Below are 19,603 nucleotides of genomic sequence, written 5' to 3'. Positions count from 1 at the left end.
CAAGATCTTGATGAAGATATTGTTAAAACTTTCAAAAGAAAGATATTCACAGAACCAAGTTGCATATCTAAGTGCTTCTCATCGGTGCGTGCATTTTTTGGGAGGTGTAAGGGAAGAAACAAAGTTTCCACTTTATAGTGACATCGTGATATCAACAGCAAAATATTTTCTAAAACTCACTGGACACTTTAAATGAGCTAGTTTTACATTTAGATCAGATCAAGTCATTTTTGAAATCCCCAGGAATGGTCGCGGCAGATGGCCACCCCGCCCTGAGCCTGGTTCTGTCGAAGGTTTCTTCCTCTTAAAAGGGAGTTTTTCCTTCCCACTGTCGCCTCGTGCTTGCTCAGAGGGGTTTGTTCTTTTGGGGTTTTCTTTTTAATACTGTAAGTTGTTACCTTACAGTGTGAAGCACCTTGAAAACACCATTGTTTCCTTTGGTGCTATACAGATTGAAGTGACTTGCACTGATAACATAACTAAGCTGGGACTTTAATTTAACATCAATAAAATTATAAAAATATTACATCTTGATTTCTGCTTGTTTTCATTGTCTGTGACTTAATGAATACAAATGTGTAATTTAACAGATTCTTTCTTTATGTTAGTCTGACCGGTGATTCCACGTTGGCCTTAGGTGTTGGCGCGGATACGCTGCAGCCCCTGAGCCATTAATGGCCCAGCACACTACAGTAAAAACAAAACAACAGCCATCTGTCCAACTAGGAAAGGAAAATAATAAACTGCCTCCTTGGAGGCAACCTGACTCAAAACAGTTGCAGTCCAACTCAGACCGACTGCAATCACTCTCAGGCAGATTGATGAAGATCTGCAAATAACTGTTGTCTAATTTATAAACGCAGACAGATTGCCAACACGTCTGTTCACAATAGAGGACTGTACTTACATGGTTGCAAACTGGTTGTTATCTTGCTTATATGAAAACATTGCTTTGGAGCAATGAAACTCAAACACATTCATTTTTAAAATGCTTCAAAATGAAATTTTGAAGCATTTGGCTTTATGCTTTGAAAGTGCCGTTGTGAGTGGGAGTGTGAAATCCTTACTTGATGTGTTCCCTTTGCCTTTACTGTTTTCAGTTTTATCAGTTTTCAGTTTTATTTGTCATATGCAAGTTAGCACAGGGTCAACATTGCAATGAAATGTGTTTGACGAGCAGCAGTCACTCAGCAGCATGGTACAGTAGAAGAAAATATAATAAAATATAATAAAATAAAATAAAAAATAGAAAAATAGTAAAGAGCAAAATATTTGAAAGACGTGGTAAAAGAGAAAAGATGACTAAATATATATATATATGTATCTATAAATATATGTACACTAGTGATTAAATAAGAAAATCTTGAAAAGAAATATGACGGGAGGTCAGATGGGATATTGCACAGGAATGAGCAGCAGAAAATTACAGTATTACTCAGACTTTTAATAGTCATATTGTCAGTTTTGGCCGACGGTCATGGGTCACTTCCACTAAAATAGCACGAGACTGGAGTAAAATGTACTTTATTAATGAGAACACATGGTGATACAGCAAAGAATCCAACCCTTCTGAAAAGCAAATGGCTTCCTGTTATACTCTACCTGATTCAGGTGAGCATCTGGAATAGACCAAGTCTGGGGGTCAGCAAACCAAAGGGAAACAAAACCCTCCCCATAAGAAAACCACTACAATATAACCAACACCATTGATCGTGGAATAATCTTCCACACTGCACCTAACGTGACAAACTGAAAGCAGTCATTGGGTGGGAAACCTTGAGGAGAACACTTTTGACCTTAGAGAAGAGCTCTGCATAGAAAAGGATCAGGTTTGAACTTAGTTTGTGCAGCTGTACCTTTAACTAAGGCAAGTTCCTGCATCAACTCGTCCTGTTGTCTTTTTGAACTGTGCTTCACTATTCACTACAGATGAATGCACTGTAAACACCTGCGTGTGAGTCACTTTGGTCACTTTGACAGTTGCACTGGTAATAATAATTTTCCCTTTGTGTCCTCAGAGAGAACAGTGATGTTGGTGTGGAGGAGGAGGAGCAGTTGTCCTGCTGTGCTTTGGGTCAAGATGTCTCAGAGGATTCAGTCGCTACCAGTTGTGGCATCTCTGTCCAAAGTAAGAGTCGGTATCCGTGTGCTGATGAACACATTTTTGAAAACTTGACTTCTTGTTTTGTAGGTGCATGAAAAAGATTTCATTCGATTTTTTATGGTATAGGTTTTTTTCCTGTTTTACTTTGAATGTTGTTTCCTTTCATGTCTCACGTTAGTTTTACTTCCTGCTTTGTGATTGTCTTAATTATTTTTCACCTGGTTTGCTAAAGTTCAGCTGTCATGTTCCCCACCTGCTCACAATATCAGGCAATCCTCAATATATACTACTCAAAACAATCAGAGGAACACACTGAAAACATAATGGCTCTCGCGCGGAGAAAAACATGCTGGAGATCAATACTGATGCAAACTGGGTGATGTGTTAGAAACGAAAGGATTCAATTGTTTGTTGGAAATAAATGATCAAAATACTGGATACTGGCTGAATCCAAATACAAACAGAAAATCAGAGTAAAAAACGCTGCAGCAGGCTTTTCCATTTGGCTCTGATTTCATAGCAGCAGCTCAAAATGAAATAGTTTGTATGGCTGCGTGTGCTGCTGGGCCAAAAGTTTAGCTGGTCATTTGTAGATTTTTAGATGAAATAAAAAACAAAAAAAACACTCAACAAAAGATCATCTAAAGAAGAGCAGAGTTCATGTACACACTTTATTAAGCAGCTACTGTACAACAAGAACAGAATCATGTAAATGGCCAAACAACAGCAACAGTAATCCCAGGGTGTAGCACAGCAGGCAAAGAGACGCAGTAGCACAGAGAGAGTAAAGGATCACATGGAGAACAAATGGAGCGCGCTCACGAGCCCTCTCTTCGTACAGAGCCAGAAACGTCTGACCCACAGAGCTCACTAAGACGACAATAACTCGTTTTTCCCACACAGATTACATATAACATCACACTGAATGAAATTACATGTAGCAGATTACATGAACTATATAAGATGAGGATTCGCGTATTAAGCATATTCAGAACTATTTCCTTCCATTATTTTCTTGGGTTAACAGTTTTTGTTGCTTTTCTGCTATCGCTTAAATTTTATTCATATAGCACCAAGTCACAACAGCCACCTTAAGGCACTTTATAGTGTTAGGTAAAGCCTCAGTAATAAAGCCTCAGACAACTCCCTACGAGCAACGACTTGGAGACATTAAGAAAGAAAAACTCTCTCTTTGTACAGTCGAACACTGAGACGGAACCAGGTTCAGTGACGGGCCGCCATCCACCACGACTGGTTGGAATGAGGGGAGGAGGGCAGGATAAAACCTGCAGGCTGAGAGCAAAGTGCTCCATCTATCTGATATGATACTGTGAGGCCTCTCAGATAAGATGGGGCTGTTTTATTACGGCCCTTTTTATGTGAGAAGCATTTTGAATTCAGCTCTGGATTTAACAGGGAGCCAATGATGTGAAGCCAGTATGAGGGGGATTTTCCCTCCTCTTAAAATGTCTCATTAGGAACATTTTTAACAGTTGCTTCTTGTCTCTGCTGTGACAAAAAAAGGTTCTGATTATGAATCAAAATGTTTTAAATAAGTCACACACTGGTTATAACTTAATGCCGAAAATGTCATGTTACACTATTTTCTGAAGCTTATTTACAATTTACAATGCTTAACACCATTCCCATCCCTCCCGTCAAAAGATAAAAGTCTGTTTTTCATGCAGTTTCACACACTAAAGACATTTCATTCTTTTTGGTTTCTTGTTGTCAATCAGCAGATGCGAGTCTGGAAGAGGTTTTAGAAGAATATAAGATCAGTCTGAGGAGGAGGTTTGAAAGTGTGACTGAAGAAACTGATAATACAGGAAGTGGAACCCTCCCGAACAGGATCTACACTGAGCTCTACATCACAGAGGGACAGAATGAAGACGTTCATAACCAACATGAGGTGATGCAGCTGGAGACAGCTTCCAAGATGGAGGCTCTTGATGACATTACAGTCAGGTGTCACGACACCTTTAAAGCCTTACCTGACCAACAGAGACCCATCAGAGTGGTTCTGACCAACAGCGTCGCTGATCAGAGACGAGCAGTACAGTCTTCTGGAGCTGCTCCATGTTTTCCATCCAACATTACAGAAGGTCACAGCAGAGAAGCTCGCTGTCTGTAAACTTTTGTTCATCTTTGACGGCCTGGATGAAAGCAGACTTGGATCATTGGATTTCACCAACGGGAAGCTGCTGTCTGATGTCACAGAGAAGTCATCAGTCAGCCAGCTGCTGACAAACCTCATCCAGGGGAATCTGCTTCCCTCGGCTCTCGTCTGGATAACTCCCCGACCTGCAGCAGCCAATCAGATCCCTCCTAGACGTGTTGACAGGGTAACAGAAGTACGAGGCTTCACTGATGCCCAGAAGGAGGAGTACTTCAGGAGGAGATTCAGTGATGAAGAGCTGTCCAGAATCATCTCCCACATGAAGACATCCAGGAGCCTCCACATCATGTGTAGAATCCCAGTCTTCTGCTGGATCACTGCTACAGTTCTGGAGCACATGTTGACTACAGAGCAGAGAGGAGAGCTGCCCAAGACCCTGACTGACATGTACTCACACTTCTTGTTGGTTCAGATGAAGAAGGGGAACAAACATGTGGGGGGACATGAAACAAGTGAGATGGCTGAAAGGAAATTTCTTCTGAATCTGGGGAGGCTGGCATTTAAACATCTGGAAAAAGGAAACACCTTCTTCTACCAAGAAGACCTAGATCAGTGTGGTCTGGATGCTACAGAGGCCTTGTTGCACACAGAAGTTTATACGGAGCTCTTTAAACAGTGTTTGTTAATCTTGAAGGTGGCTTTTATTTGTGATTCAGGTCTCAATGTCTCTTTGTGTATACTTATATGCAGAAGTAACACAAAAGAAGAAGTGGGAGCTGGCCTGACACCAGTAACTGACTTCCAGTGAAAGCTTTGGCTAATAATATTTTTTAGCGAACATTTTTCTTGTAAAACAAAGGGGGGCCTAGCAAAAAAGGTTTGGGAACCACTGCTCTACAAGGTTGGCGAAATAAAAAAAAATGTATTAACATTTTTTTATTTGGACTTTTATTAGTCCAAATTTTTTTATTTGGACTAAAAAAAATGTTCGAAGTGGACTAGGTGCTAATTTTCAGATGTCAGGTCTACATCTAGAATCAAAATGAGCACATACATAAACAACCAAAGTGAAGCATTAAGACAAAACATAGCAACGTCAAACAGCGTCCACACATTTTGCCACAAATACATGCAAAACAACTAAATTGGGCCACAAAAGTGATGTAAATTGACCAAACTAAGACACGAATCAGACAAAAACAGATGCAGGATGATCACAAACAGACACGTCGGCTACAAACTGATGCAAAATGACTAAAATCACACGTGTAACACTTTCTACATATTTGACAACAGAAGAAAAACACAAACAGACTTGGAATGCATTTTTAATTTGGATTTTTTTTATTTCATGCCGAATTAGATATTTTAAAAATCAAGCCAAAGTCTCCTCCCTGTTTGTACTGTAAGGTCAAAGCCCTACTGTACTACAGAGAACCCCAACAATCAAATGATCCCCCTCTGAGCAAGCGCGAGGCGACTGTGGGGAAGAAAAACTCCCTTTAACAGGAAGAAACTTCCAACGGAACCGGGCTCAGAAGGGACGGCCATCCGCTGCGACCGGTTGGGGGGATGGAAATCAAAAGGAGACGAGATGGTGTGAACTACAGTTCTAAAATTTGGATTTGAGGGCTGATCCCAAAATTTTATGGTGATGTTTTTAAAAAAAGGATTTGGTGCTAAAAGTCTGCTTCAAGATTTTAAAAGAAGCAGGGCAGTGGGAAAAGCCAAAATGGTCATTTTAATGATCTCTGGCTTTAGTGAACCACCTGAAGGGTTTTAGCAATGTTTTTCCCACCGCAGAAAAAAACCTGGATATTTTGGACGTCTTTGGGGGACCCGGGATGACTCCGAGAGTGATTTTTAGATGTCTAATCAGAGCCTCATCAAAAGATGAATCATTTGCCATCAAAGCCTTTAAGACATTGTCTGGGGAGCCAAACTCCTTGATGAGGCGTTTGGCTATTTTCTTGATGAACTTTGTCTTGTCATTTGTCAGACTTGTGGCAGACGCTGTGCTGCTGAGTTCAGGCTGCATTAGATTGCTCAGACGGTTGATGACCGTGTCTATTTCTTTTGTAGTAGTTGCGATCCGAGCAGAAAACTTTTGGGTCTCAGGTTTAGATTTATAGATGACTCTCATGATAAGGAGCAACGCAAGGTCATTGGAAATTTTCTCAACATCAGAAGATGAACCTGACACAGAATCCATCTCTGATATTTTGGAGGAATCTTTGAGAGAGTGTTTCAGGCTCAAGGCTCCAGATGATTTATCTGGAGAAATGCTCCCAGGTTGTGGCATTTGAGGTGACTTGTCAGATGCCACAGAGCATTTATCTGGAGAAATGCTCCCAGGTTGTGGCGTTGGAGGTGACTTGTCAGATGCCACAGAGCATTTATCTGGAGAAATGCTCCCAGGTTGTGGCGTTCGAGGTGACTTGTCAGATGCCACAGAGCATTTATCTGGAGAAATGCTCCCAGGTTTTGGTGTTGGAAGTGATGCACCAGATTCTTTTCCTCTGCCATCTGAATCAGGGCTTTTTTCCTGTGTTGTGGTCTGTGCTCTTTTAATAAAGTTGTGGATGTCTTCCAGGGCCCCAGAAATCTTGTCCATTTGAATCATTTGATCTTTCTCTTCATTGCAGAAGAGTAAAAGCTTCTGCAAAAACCTTTCTACTGTGTCATCTATGAGGACATAGAGGACTTCAGCAGAAATGCGACGCTTTGAGCCCTGTACTGATTTCGGAGTCCTGGAGATGACCGTGTCTGAGAGGGACCTACCCATTAGAGGTATGGGGATTTGATAGCCTCGATCCACCGTAAGTAGATCAAACAGGTTTGCCACTAAGTCCTCCGTAAAATTCCTGATATGCCCACTATTTTTAAAGTCCCCCAAGGTCTTATCGATGAGGAAGAGTTCTTCTTTCTTTGTTAATTTGTCAAATAACTGATTAACGTCTGATCTAATGACGTTAAAGTCGACTGAAGAAGAACGTTTAATTGCGGTTCCCAGGCTTGCCGTATGTGGAGAAGGGGAGCGATGAGCCTCTGTACTCTGGGGAGCAGCCGTTTCAGGTACTGACCCTGGGAGAATGAAAACTATACTTTCATTGGAGGGCGCAGTTTCCTTCTTGGGGTGATTGCAAATGTTTTGTAGACAAACAAAATGTTTCCTGTTTGCCTTTATTCTTTTTTTCAGCTCTGTTTTCATTTTTTCAAATTGTTTTTTTGCAAACATGGAAAAGTTGTGTTTGCGTGCTTTGAGCCTGGCGTGTGAGGTGGATGGCACACATTTGGAGAAGAAGTGTCTCACCTTGTGGATAATTAAGCCTGCATTAAAGGCAGGTTTGGGTAAGTTACATTTCTCACAGAGCTCTTCACTGCTTGAATCCATGTTAGCAAGTATCTCACCTAGGATGTCAACTGCAACCATTTCTACTGGGGTTGGAGCCTGGATACTTTGTGTTTCTGCAGTGGGTTTTATATGGCTTTGTGATTCTTCTGGGAGCTCATCTTTATCTTTTCCTGTCATCTCTCCATCTGAGCTCCTTGTTGACAGAATAACAGAAATCTCTGCGATTGCTGATTTCACTGATATTTTTGAACCAGTACGTTCTGTACTGGAATGAGACCCATTTGTCCCACACTGGCAGCGCAGCTTACATGCTGCATACCTTTTCAGGCATGAGGCAGCGCAACAAACCATGCGGTGTAGTTTCTTAATACTACTAAATTTGCCGCTAACATAAACGGCAGGGTCTACTGGGAAATCGGGGCTTTTTTCAATCAGTGCAATGGTTGAGCTGACCTTTTCTGAGATCTCTTCCTCAACCATCAGCGTCAGCTTGTCAGCGCTCTTATCTTGCTGTTTTGAGACATTAAGAGCGCCGGCGATGGCAGCTGAGATCGAGTCTCCGAGGGACACCCTTATTTTCCCCTCATCCATAAACTCTTCCCTTATCATGGGTTCCTGAATAACAGAAAGGGCAATCCTCAGGATGCTGGCAGAGGCGATCTGAATGATTTCAGAAATCATATCAGCGAGCACGGCATGGACGCTGGAGTCGCATTTTCCATTTTCTATAATGCTCCACTGAACTTCAGAGAGCCTTTCAAAGCACCTGTTGATTGGCGGGATAATCTGGTCTGGTGTGACCACGATTGAATTTTCGTTGATGGTTTCCATTGTTGTGTCACAAATTAGATTTTCTCCGTTTGAGCGTGTGAGAATTTTCTTGTATTACAGAGCGCCGACTGCTGAACGTTTTGCAAACACATGAGCATCGAGTTCTGATTTTTCTGTCTGAGAGCCGTTATTTATAGGCTCGGTTGTCTGTGACGTTACTGACAGACCAGCGCGAACGCCTTTGATCTGCCAGTGACGTCACAAGAAACTCACGCGGAGAGGCGGCGTTCCTTGCGCGCTCACAGATTTGAATGACGCTTTGGAGTTAACGGCACGCCGCAATGCATTGTGGGAGCCCGGCACCATTTTCGGGGTCTACGAATCAAAACAAACACGCTGTGTTGGAACGACGATTACAAGATGCTTAAGCGGAGAAGAAATAAACTCTTAAAAGTTAGTTCTGGGTTTTTATCCCACTTCATATATACACCAGGACACATGTTAGCATAATGAAAGAATTGTAGAATTAAGTGGAGTCAACAACAGCAGCATAGTGCAGTCATATCACAAATGTTAGCGTAATGAAAAAGTCTTACAAAGTCAAATTTAGCTAACCTTCGGCTAAGTTACCTGACGTTAGTGATATCGCCACTTAACGCGGCTCTTTGGTCGGTTAGTTAGTGTCATCCAGGGAAGACGGACGTTGTTTTGCTGTGCTGTATTTTTATGTGAAGTGTATATATTTATTTTTTATATTGCATGTATTTTGTGCAGTGTTTTATTTAGTTTGCATGTTTTTAGTTGCTGGCAAATTGTCCTGGAGAGACTCCGCCTTTTCCCCCGTTTTTACTAATTGGACACACCTGAGAGAAAAGAAAAGGTAATTTACAGAGTGCTCAAGGACACATAAGAGGTTTGGAGCCGGTGTTCAACAAAAATGTAACACGGAGAATGCGAGACAGACAGAGGAAAGACACAGACGATCAGAGGGGAGAGCGAGAGACGGTCAGAGAGTAGAGATGATCAGATGGAGCAGACGACCAGCGACTGGGAAGAGAGATTACCAGCGACTGGAAAGGGGAAACGATCAGAGGAAAAAAAGGCAGATGACCAGCGACTAGGGACGCGTAGCGGCAGTCTGGTGGCAATAACGACAAGAGCCAGCTCGTGCACTGCGGGAGAACAGAAGCAGTGAGACCGCGGTGCCGATTGCAGTTTGAGGAAGCGGCGGGCGGAGTTGAGAGCTCTGCCCACCCGGGTAAGTCTTTGACTTATCCTTTTTATAAAGTAAACTGCCAAAGGAATAGTGACTGCCGCTCCCTCCCTTTCTTCAGTGCACCAGGACGTGGAATGCGGGGAGGAAGGCGAGGACTCCGCTGGGTTTCCCTCTTTTAATACTACGCTGGACCTCTTAGTTTTCTGTGACTTTTAGGCCGTGGTGGATTCCACTGGACTTCTAATGTTGTGTGTTATTGATTTTTATTGTGTCTTCCCTTGGCCAAGGTTGTTTTAATTCATTTTATATTTTTAACTATTTAAACATAATAAATTATATTTTTAATTCTACAGTTTTTGTATCGTGTGCTTTTCCCTCGGCGGCTCCACTGCTCTGCCCGCTTTGAGGAAGGTTTCCTTCCTTTTAAAAAACACAAACCATCTTGGAAACATAATCAGCCTTTCCGCTCCGGTGTCATATTAGTTTAGGTTTGTGCCGAAGCTGGGTCTGTTTGTCAGTGTGAAGCCAAACGTGCTTTAACGTTTTAGGAAACACCGAGCAGACGGTTCATACTTGCCAACATTCAAAGGGCTGTTGGGGGGGGGCAAATATATTTTACAGTGTTTATTTATTCGACAAAATACGTTAAATGTCACCGTTATTATTGGCTGGCCGGAAACAGCGGGGGTGTCCAAATTCAGAGGCTGCTTCCACCTGAGGACCCGCCTTCGCGGTCTAAAGAAAGCCGCGTAGTACGTCACGAGCTCCCTCGGTGGAGTGAAACTGCGTCTGCTCCTTGCTGTCTAAAATGTAACCGGGCGCTGGCGTCAATTCTCCACCGTCTCACACTTTGTTTAATCAGTTTTCTGTTTGACGTTTATTCAGCTTTGTGAAAACCCCAGAGGACCCCTCCCGAGGGATTAATAAAGTTACATTTAAAGGAGCCAGCATCAGCTGAGAGATATAGAGGAGAACAGGGGGACAACAGACAGCTCTCTGTAGTTGACAGACTGGTAAAAACATTGAAAACAGTTTTTAGATATTTGCTTCCTGTATTTGCAGAAGTATCTCCAACACAGACTGTAACAGCTGCATGCAGGGAACCACTCAGTCATGTTTATCCTGCAGGACAGGATCTGACAGGGAAAGAAGGAAAAATAAGGGAACCACGGACAACTTTGATAATGCTTTGATTTATCCACAGTACATTTAGTTCAAATATTGTTTCCATCACAGAGGGATTGTGCTGGTTTCAGTGGGGAAAGTATGCAGCTCATTTAAATGTTCAAAGAGCTGTGAAAAGTTGTCCGTTCATAAAGTGTGTCAGTATTTTATAAGGATGCCATGTTTCTGTATCATCTCTCTCCTGTCAGAGCCTCTTCCAAACATCAGCCTGTTTAATGCTCTCATATCTTCAACATCTCGAGTAAATTATACTGCACAGTTTTCTCTCCAATAAAAGAATATTTACTGCATGAGTCTGTTTTCCATTTTATCTGAAACATTCAAGGAGGAGATCTTTTACTGTATTTTGGTGATATTGCCCTTAAATGTGACTAAAGCTTTCATACAGTGGTGATCACGGACATAACTCTGAGATCAGTCTGACTGAACTCTGAAAATCACTGAGTGTTATTTCACAGAACCATAATTAGATTAACTCAAACGGAAACACGCGGTGTTAAACAGTAGTATAATTATCATTAACTGTCAAAGTAAGTGCGTATTTTGCTTGTTTCCGTTTCCATCAAAAATCGAATTAATTAATAATTGTTTGATTTGTGTTGATGAAGGCCTGCCTCCTTCTCCTCACAGTCACTTTTTACGAGACCATGAGTGTGTTTCATTTTTTGTTCTGTCAGTCTTGGATGTGACTCCTGAAAAGAGATTCACCATGATTCTGGTTCTCCTTTCACAGTCAGTACTGCTGGTTTCTCTCTCAGACTGACTGACACACGTTGAACCCGAGCTCATCTTCGAACAGGTAAAGCCACTTATTACCGCACAAAGTAACTGATTTTGTTGTTAGCAACGACTGAACGCTGGGTCTCGCTTTGAGTAACCGGAAGTATAAAACCGGACAACGGAAGTAGTGGTCTGTCATGGCAGCCTACGTACGCTCTTACAGAAACCTGTGGATACAGCTAAAAAACTGCGACCTCAAAACCGCTAGGGAGTTATTGTCACCATATAGAGAATCTAGATATGCGAATATTTTCCTAATCTGGTCTCTATCTTTTTCTTCTAACACGCTTACTTGACGCTTTGCCTCACCGCTTAAAGCCCCAATTAAAATTTCTACTTTCCGGGCCTCAGCTATTTCTTGAGCATTCAATAAACCTTGTATTTGTTCTTTCCAATCTCCATATGAAACATCTGCTTCAGGACCCTTATATTTTGGTACCCAAGGGGCACCCGGATACACCGGCATCATCATCTCTATATCTGCACTCCAGGTGCGGAACACTGCTCCCCAAACTTGTATCCTGTCGACAAACGCCAAAATTATGTAGCCGCTAAACTGGTGGAACTAAATCTTCACCACCACGCCTATACAAGCAGAAAGGGGAGTGAGTGGGTCAGAGCTCAGAGGACAGAAATTTAGCTGGCTTCAAACACACCATTTATTTTCAGGATAAAACACAGAACCCCAAATACAAGCTAAAATCCCCGTATACAATAAAAATAGTGTTTACAACCCGCTAAAAACCCTGCCGGCAGGAATGATTAAACGCTAAAAACACAAAGCTAAATGAATGTTTTTCCCTATACTAAAAACTCCCCCCCAGGGTCCTAATTCTCCCAGTCCCGCAACACACGGGCAAATTCTCCTGAGCTGAGAGAGACAGGAGAGGAACTCCTCTTCCGGGATGTGGACTCTCGCCAGCAGAAGACCAGGGAGGAGGCTCCTATCTCCACCTGACTGTGCGCAATCGTGCAGTCCAGCTACTCTCCACCTCCGCGCACGGCCTCCCTCGTAGCTCCGCCAGATGCAGGCAGAGGCGTACCCCTGCCCTACTGTGGATTTCACGCGTCGCCTCCCACGGTCGCTATTCTGTCCGTCGGGACTGGATCGCCGGGTTGTGCTGGCCGATCGCCGAATGTCTCGTGGCGCCCCACAGTCAGGCCAGAGGTCCTTCTTCTCATATGCTGGCTTGCACACGTTTTGTTTTCCAGCTCTCCACTTTTCGTGTGTCTCTCTCTTTTTAGTCTTTGCGCTCACTATCTCCCTTAAGTCAGTTTGGTGGCTGATAGGCCACCTCGGGGAACGCCCCCACCTCACAGGTGCCTACAATTGTCCGCTTAATCCACAGTGGAATAATAAAAAACATATTGTTCAATCAACACTAAACACACACTATAAATATGGAGATAAAATCATGCAATAGGAATATCAATAAACAAACATGCAATATCACTATTACAATAAAATCATGCAAATAAAATCGACACCCTGTACCAACACAGTCTGATCCAAAACAAAATATAAAAACACAATTTTCCACTGTGTGACATTAATAAGTTTGAAACCACCACTCAACCCATTTGAGTTCAGATATATACACTTAAAAGGGCAGGTGCAACAAGCCAAAAATAAAATTAATAATAATGTTGTCCCCTGTTGAAGAAATAGACAAATCTACAGAGGCACAAGAGGCCAGGTCCAGCTCCATAGAGCGAAGACTAACAGAAAAGGGGCAGGAGATGCATGAACAGGAAGCCAAGAAAAATGAAAGGTCATTTAGCAAGGCATATGAGTCCTGGAAGGAGTTAGCAAGAGGAGTTAGAACAAAGCTGAAAGGTTTCTGCTCAAACGAAGACCTTGTTAGAACACAAACGGACATTAAGGCTAAAGAAGTATTAATGCATGAACTGTATGAGCCTATCCGACGTAATCATACTTCTACTCCAGATGTTGTCAAGAAAATGCGTGTGTTGCCCTAACAACAGAAATTTGTGATCTCATTAGTAAACGACTAGAAGATATAGATAAGACTTTTAATGACAGGCTCGAGAAGGAGCGTGTAAGGATGATATTAAGTAAGGAGGAGTATGGATCTGTTTTTGGGAAAACAGAAACCGTTATTTCAGAGCATTCAAAGGGCTCAGATTCATACTCTGGAGCCACCTCTACGACTTCTAGCAAACGTGTGGATGCCGAAGCTGACCTTGCAGCTAAACTAGAACAGGCGAAGGCAATGCAACGAATACATGAACAGCAAGCCAAGTTGAGTAGCTTAGAGCATGAGTGGAAAATCAAGGAAGCACAAATGATTGCAGAAATGACAGCAAAGCTAGAGGAAGAGAGAACTAAACTGCAACAGCTACAGGCAGAAAATGAGGTAAAAGTAGCAGCAGCCAGAGTGAGAGCTTACAACAACTACGATGGATTGGAAAGCCTTAAGTATGAAGCAGATGACAAATCACAACTTGATAGCCAAATCATTGAATCTCAGAATCCATTGAATCCACAGGCTGAATCATTTCGACCTCAGTGTGCACCACCTGAGATTTTGCAAAAGCAACAGGAGGTCAGCTTAACACAGGAGCTTGCAAGCTTGTTCGTCTCCAACCGTCTGCCTGCACCTGAACCCACAGTGTTCACTGGTAACCCTTTAAAGTTTATACACTGGAAGATATCCTTTATGGCATTGATTGGCCACAAACCCCTCCCCGCAGGAGAAAAAATGTTGTACTTGAAAAGTTATCTTGCAGGTGAGGCACGGAAGGCGGTCGAAGGATTCTTCTATCGAAACTCAGAAGATGCATATCAGGGTGCCTGGGAGATTCTTCAGGAGAGGTATGGAAGTTAATTTGTCGTCCAAAAGGCTTTCAGGGATAAACTGATGAAATGGCCAAAAATAGCTCCCAATGACCCAGTAGCCCTCAGAGAGTTTTCAGATTTCCTTCAAAGTTGTGCCGAGGCCATCCCTCATGTTAAAGGGCTGGCAATTCTAAATGATTGTGAAGAAAATCATAAACTTCTCAAAAAACTACCCGAATGGCTGGTACGCAGATGGGGTCGCGTTGTTGTGGATGAACTAGACAGATGTCAAGAGTATCCACCATTTGCTCATTTCACCAGATTTCTACAAAGGGAAGCTAGAATAGCCTGCAACCCCATTGCTTCTCCCTTCTTATTAACCACTAAAGTAACAGATGAAAGGCTTCCTAAGAGAACCAAGGCACTCAGCACCAATGCTCAAGCTAAGCACTCTGCAGGTAAACCAGGGACCTTAATTTCAAAGCCAAGACCACCATGCTTCGTCTGCAACGATGAAACACACGGTGTCGCCAAGTGCCCAACCTTTGCCACAAGGCTTCCTGATGAAAAGAGAGCTTTCATTCGTGAAAACCGTCTTTGCTTCGGCTGTTTAAGAAAGGGCCACACTAGTAAAGAATGCAAAAGAAGGCACACATGCACTATATGTGGTCGAAATCATCCAACTTGCTTGCACAGAGAGAATTGAGGGAGCCAGTGAAATGTTAAACAGTGATTCACCATCTGCAGGAAATGAGACAAAGGAAGTCCGTAATGTCATGTCACACACATTGACAAGATACTCCTCAGCTACGTCTAGCATTGTTCCAGTTTTTGTGTCATTGGCAGAAGACCCCCACAGTGAGATTCTCACATATGCTCTGCTCGACACACAGAGCGATTCAACTTTCATCTTGGGAGATCTGGTCTCTGCACTAAATGTGAAGACTCAGCCAGTGCAATTAAGGCTCAGTACAATGACAGCAGTAGACACAGTCATAGCTAGCAAAGTGGCTTGTGGATTGCAAGTTCGTGGGCTCCATAGTGAGTCGCATGTTCAGCTACGCCAGGCATACACAAGGGATTTCATCCCAGTCGATAAGTCTCACATTCCTACAAAGGACACCGCACTTCAGTGGCCACATCTGAGGCAACTGGCAAACAAGCTGCAGCCACTTCAAGACTGTGAAGTGGGATTGCTGATTGGCTATGATTGCCCATCAGCACTGGCCCCTCTAGAAGTCATTGTAGGGTCAGAAAACCATCCATTTGCTCAAAGAACCGTGCTTGGCTGGAGCATCATAGGATCAGCAAATCCATATCTTGATAGAAAGGAACATCAAAGCTTTGTACACAGAGTGGCAGTAAAGGAAATGCCATTGCCTCCGGTCAATGATGTGTTAAAGGTCCTAGAAATGGATTTCAGCGAAAGAAACTATCAAGATAAATATGTTTCTCAAGATGATGTTCATTTTGTAAAACTCCTCGGCAGCACAATCACAAAAAGGAAGGATGGACACTATGAGATGCCACTTCCTTTCAAGGGCAGCTCTCCACCCATGCTGCCAAACAACAAGCGACTGGCTGAAGCTCGTTTGCAACACCTCAAGAGGAAGTTAAGGTCCAATAGGCAGTACCATGACCTAGAGCTGGGCGATATGAGATTTTTTCATATCACGATATGTTTTTTTTCATTTCAGGCGATAACGATATCTATCACGATATAAGCCAAATAACTATATTTGTAAGATTTAAATGTGCCGTTGCTCACAAGTAAAATGTGAAATAATCAGCAGCTTGTTTTTATTTAAATATTTATTTCCCATAATAAGTTCAACAGGGTAGATGTACTTAAGGAACATGAGACTTTTTCAGATAAATAAAGGCAAATATTGCAAACTACACAAAAGGCAGCCGCTAAAGCGTTTAAGTTTCAAAATAGAACAAACGAAACAGACTAAATTGTCAATTCCACTTATTCTAAAAATAAATCTTAGTTTGTTTTACAGAAGAACAGACAAAACTGACTAACTTTTGTCAATATCAAATAAACTGAAAACTAAAAGGAAATTCTCAATCTCTCCTTGTTGTATAGCTGAGCTTTTCAAACAGTTTTAACAGTTACTTTAGTCTGACAAAAGCCGAATGACGAATTAGCGCTTCCAGTCAGAGACTGAGGCTATGTCCACACGTACACGGGTATTTTTGAAAACGGAGATTTTCCGTTTTCGTTTAAAAAAATAATCCCGTCCACACATAAAGGCAGAAATGAAGGAAAACGCTGCTATGAACATGCCAAAGCAGCAGGTGGCGCTAGATTCCTAACCGTGCGGAAATGTTGGCCAATCAGAAGTCTAGAAGCCTCGGTGGGAAAAAGTAAACAAAGCTGGGGCATAGAAGCAGAACCGAGTCGTATGTGTGGAGGGACAGTAACTGTGTGTATATGTAAGCATTTAAACACTGCAGAGAGTAGAATTAACAGTATTGTATTGACGACAAACACCGACAACTAACGCCGAGGAGAGGGGCGGTGCTGACTCACGAGCGAAGCAGCGAGTGAATAAAATCAAACAGCCGTACCAGCCTTATGCTGTTCTGTGGTTTCTAAAGATGCTTTATCACTGAGTAAATTAAGGAAATTATTTCTAAATGTCGCCTGGAGGACAAACAGATGTTAAATAATACGTCACGTTTCATTTGAGGTTTGATGCTAAACAACAGCAGGACTGTTAGAGCTTATGTTTTTACAGGAATGAATTATTTATGACGTTACAATAAGAGGCAGTTCCAGCAGAAACAGAGCCAGTCACAGGCTGTCACTGCAGAGAAGAAGTTAACTCATTTTTACTTTACTTAGAAAGCTTAGGTCTACTTTTCTGTGCATGTATTTATCCACACAGACAGATTTGGTCTTGATTACGGTTACAGTTTAAAAGCGGCAGAGGTGAATTTAACTGTGTAGCTTTGAAGCGCTCAAAGCAAAATTGTAGAAAAAAAACACACAGATGAAACATGGTGGATACATAGACGGACCAACTACAATGACAAGACGCGACTTAAATACACACAGAGAACACAGGGAGATTACACACAGGTAGGGAACACAGCTGGGAGTAATCAACAAGACGAGACAGAGGTAAAACTGAACACACACACACGAGACGCAGACCTTCACAATAAAACAGGAAACAAGAACACTACACAAAGACGCAGACTCGACACTGAGAGACAGACAGAAAATGACACATGGAACTAAACCCACACAAAACATGAGAACACAAATAAATAGAAACATGGAACTCTAATAATAATCATCATAGCACCCAAAACCACAACAATCATTCAAAAATAAACTAACAATCAAAACTCAAAATACTGGTTCGAAACTGACCCAGAACCGTGACAGTACCCCCCCTCCAAGGGCTGGCTCCCGACAGCTCTAAACAAAAACCCAGAACAAAACCGAGCACCAGACCAGGGTGGGCGGAGGGGATCCAGGAAGGAGCGTCCGAAACAAAAAACAAGGAGCACAAGAGTCCAGAGTAAACCAAAAACACAAGAAAACAGTCCAAGAACACAGGACAACAGATCAAAAACAAAACCAGAGCTCAACAAGAGTCCGAGAAAAGTTCAGGGGGTCGACACGGGGGTCGACAACACAAGGACCAAGACAGTTCCGGAGGCCGACCGTGCACACGGCAACGGCGGCAGAGCAGGCAAAACCAATCAGGAGATTTGTAAAATAGCAATTGTGTATTTTGTTCACCTTGTATATATTGTTCACTGCAGCAGCCTAGTAGGCGTGACAAACCATTTTTGTTGATTAAGTTTTCTCCTGTTTTTCGTTTAGAAAGTTAGGTAAGTGAATTGTCTTTTGGTTGGTTTTCATTTTGTGTAGGAAAGTGTAGGGACCATTAGGGAGTTTTGTTTGTTATTTTTGGCACTGCTCACTGCTGAAGCAAATAAATGGCTTCTTAGCGCTTTAAAAGATACTACTGTTTGTGTTCTTTCTTGGGTGGTGCGTGAGTGGGGCCAATTTGTTGTTGCGTTCAATACACGCCTAGACTAAGAACGTAACACATTGAAGAAACCTGTAGCATGGCACATGGTGGACCCACTTTTCAGTCGGGTTGAGTTCTGGACTTTGACTGGATCGCTGCAGTACTTTGATTCTCTTTAAGCTCTTCTTATGGAGATTTGCTGCTGTGCTTCGGATCATTGTCCTGTTTCCTGACCCATTTTGGTCAAACTCTAGCTGTCATGCACATGGCCTCAGATTTGACTGTAGAATACTTTGGTGTGCAGAGATGTTCATGGTCATCTCAGTGACTGCAAGGTGTCCGAATCGCCACCCCTCCACTGATTCTGTCCTGTAGCTTCATAAAGTAAACAAAGGCAATCGCTGCAGTTTGTCAACAGATCAAAGTGAACTTCTCTTTTTATTGAGTGATATTATTGCTAATAATTAGCCTACACGCTGATCTGCTTTCTAGTGGCTGGAGCTCCAACAGAGTAAATGAATGTGAATGCATGCAAATTCCATTCATTGCTGGTTTCATATATAAAGAGTGAACATCTAGGCTTACAGTGTTGTCCGACAGTCCCTCCTTGGGTGTTTGCCATGCATTCTCTGGACACATAGAAGAAGCAGCAGAAGTCATCTGGTAGTTTATAAGCACTGATGGGTCTTAGATTTGGTAAATCACATAGATTAGATATTATATAGGAAATATATCAAAGTTCGCAAAGATTGTGAAATGGGGGTGTAAATGTTGGATTTTGGGGTTCCTGCATATGTAAGTGTAGAAGGAAATGAGGATTTGTACATATTACCAAAACATTAGGTGAAATTACAGTCATTTAATTTACAGATACCATTAGGCAAAGCTGAACTTAAACCTACAGATCATGGCAGGAGTACTGAGACATCAGTGATACAGGAAAGCATCTATACAACATTGAAAAACATGTTGGTTGTGGGAGGAGTGGGTAGGAGTGGAGTAGAAGAAATCATTTGTCTCGGGGTAGGACACACAGGTGCTGCAGCTGATAGGTAAGCACCCAACTAGACAGTGTGTGTACTGCACCTGAGTTTGTTCATGTAAGTGACGGCGAGTGCCTCACTCATGTCATTGCCTGGCCCTATTTGGTTCATAACAGACAGAAAGTACATTACCTTAAAAAGGTACAAGCTGCAACAGGTTTTGGCATTTATCCAGTAAAAACTGTCACTAACAGAGAAAGAGTCAGAAATTGCAACAAATATAACATGACAG

At 42.4% G+C, this 19,603-nt stretch overlaps 1 protein-coding gene across 1 annotated transcript; it reads right to left on the bottom strand.

The window, feature by feature from the left end:
• Positions 1–5,544: 5,544 nt before the first annotated feature.
• On the bottom strand, positions 5,545–8,590 carry LOC146692509 (uncharacterized). Its single transcript, XM_085432614.1, has one exon. The coding sequence runs from the start codon at positions 8,407–8,409 to the stop codon at positions 5,965–5,967; it is 2,445 nt and encodes an 814-aa protein (XP_085288740.1). The 5' UTR covers positions 8,410–8,590; the 3' UTR covers positions 5,545–5,964.
• Between the last annotated feature and the right edge of the window lie 11,013 nt (positions 8,591–19,603).

Source organism: Copadichromis virginalis, linkage group LG15, assembly GCF_057382275.1.
Source record: "Copadichromis virginalis isolate Kocher_CV1m ecotype Utaka linkage group LG15, C_Virginalis_male_GT1.1, whole genome shotgun sequence".
Taxonomy (NCBI): Eukaryota; Metazoa; Chordata; class Actinopteri; order Cichliformes; family Cichlidae; genus Copadichromis; species Copadichromis virginalis.
This window is presented reverse-complemented; position numbering and strand designations above follow the sequence as displayed.

What these genes read in the sequence shown, in the direction of transcription:
- LOC146692509 (XM_085432614.1), bottom strand. Translation starts at nt 8,409, where the DNA reads ATGGAAACCATCAACGAAAATTCAATCGTGGTCACACCAGACCAGATT.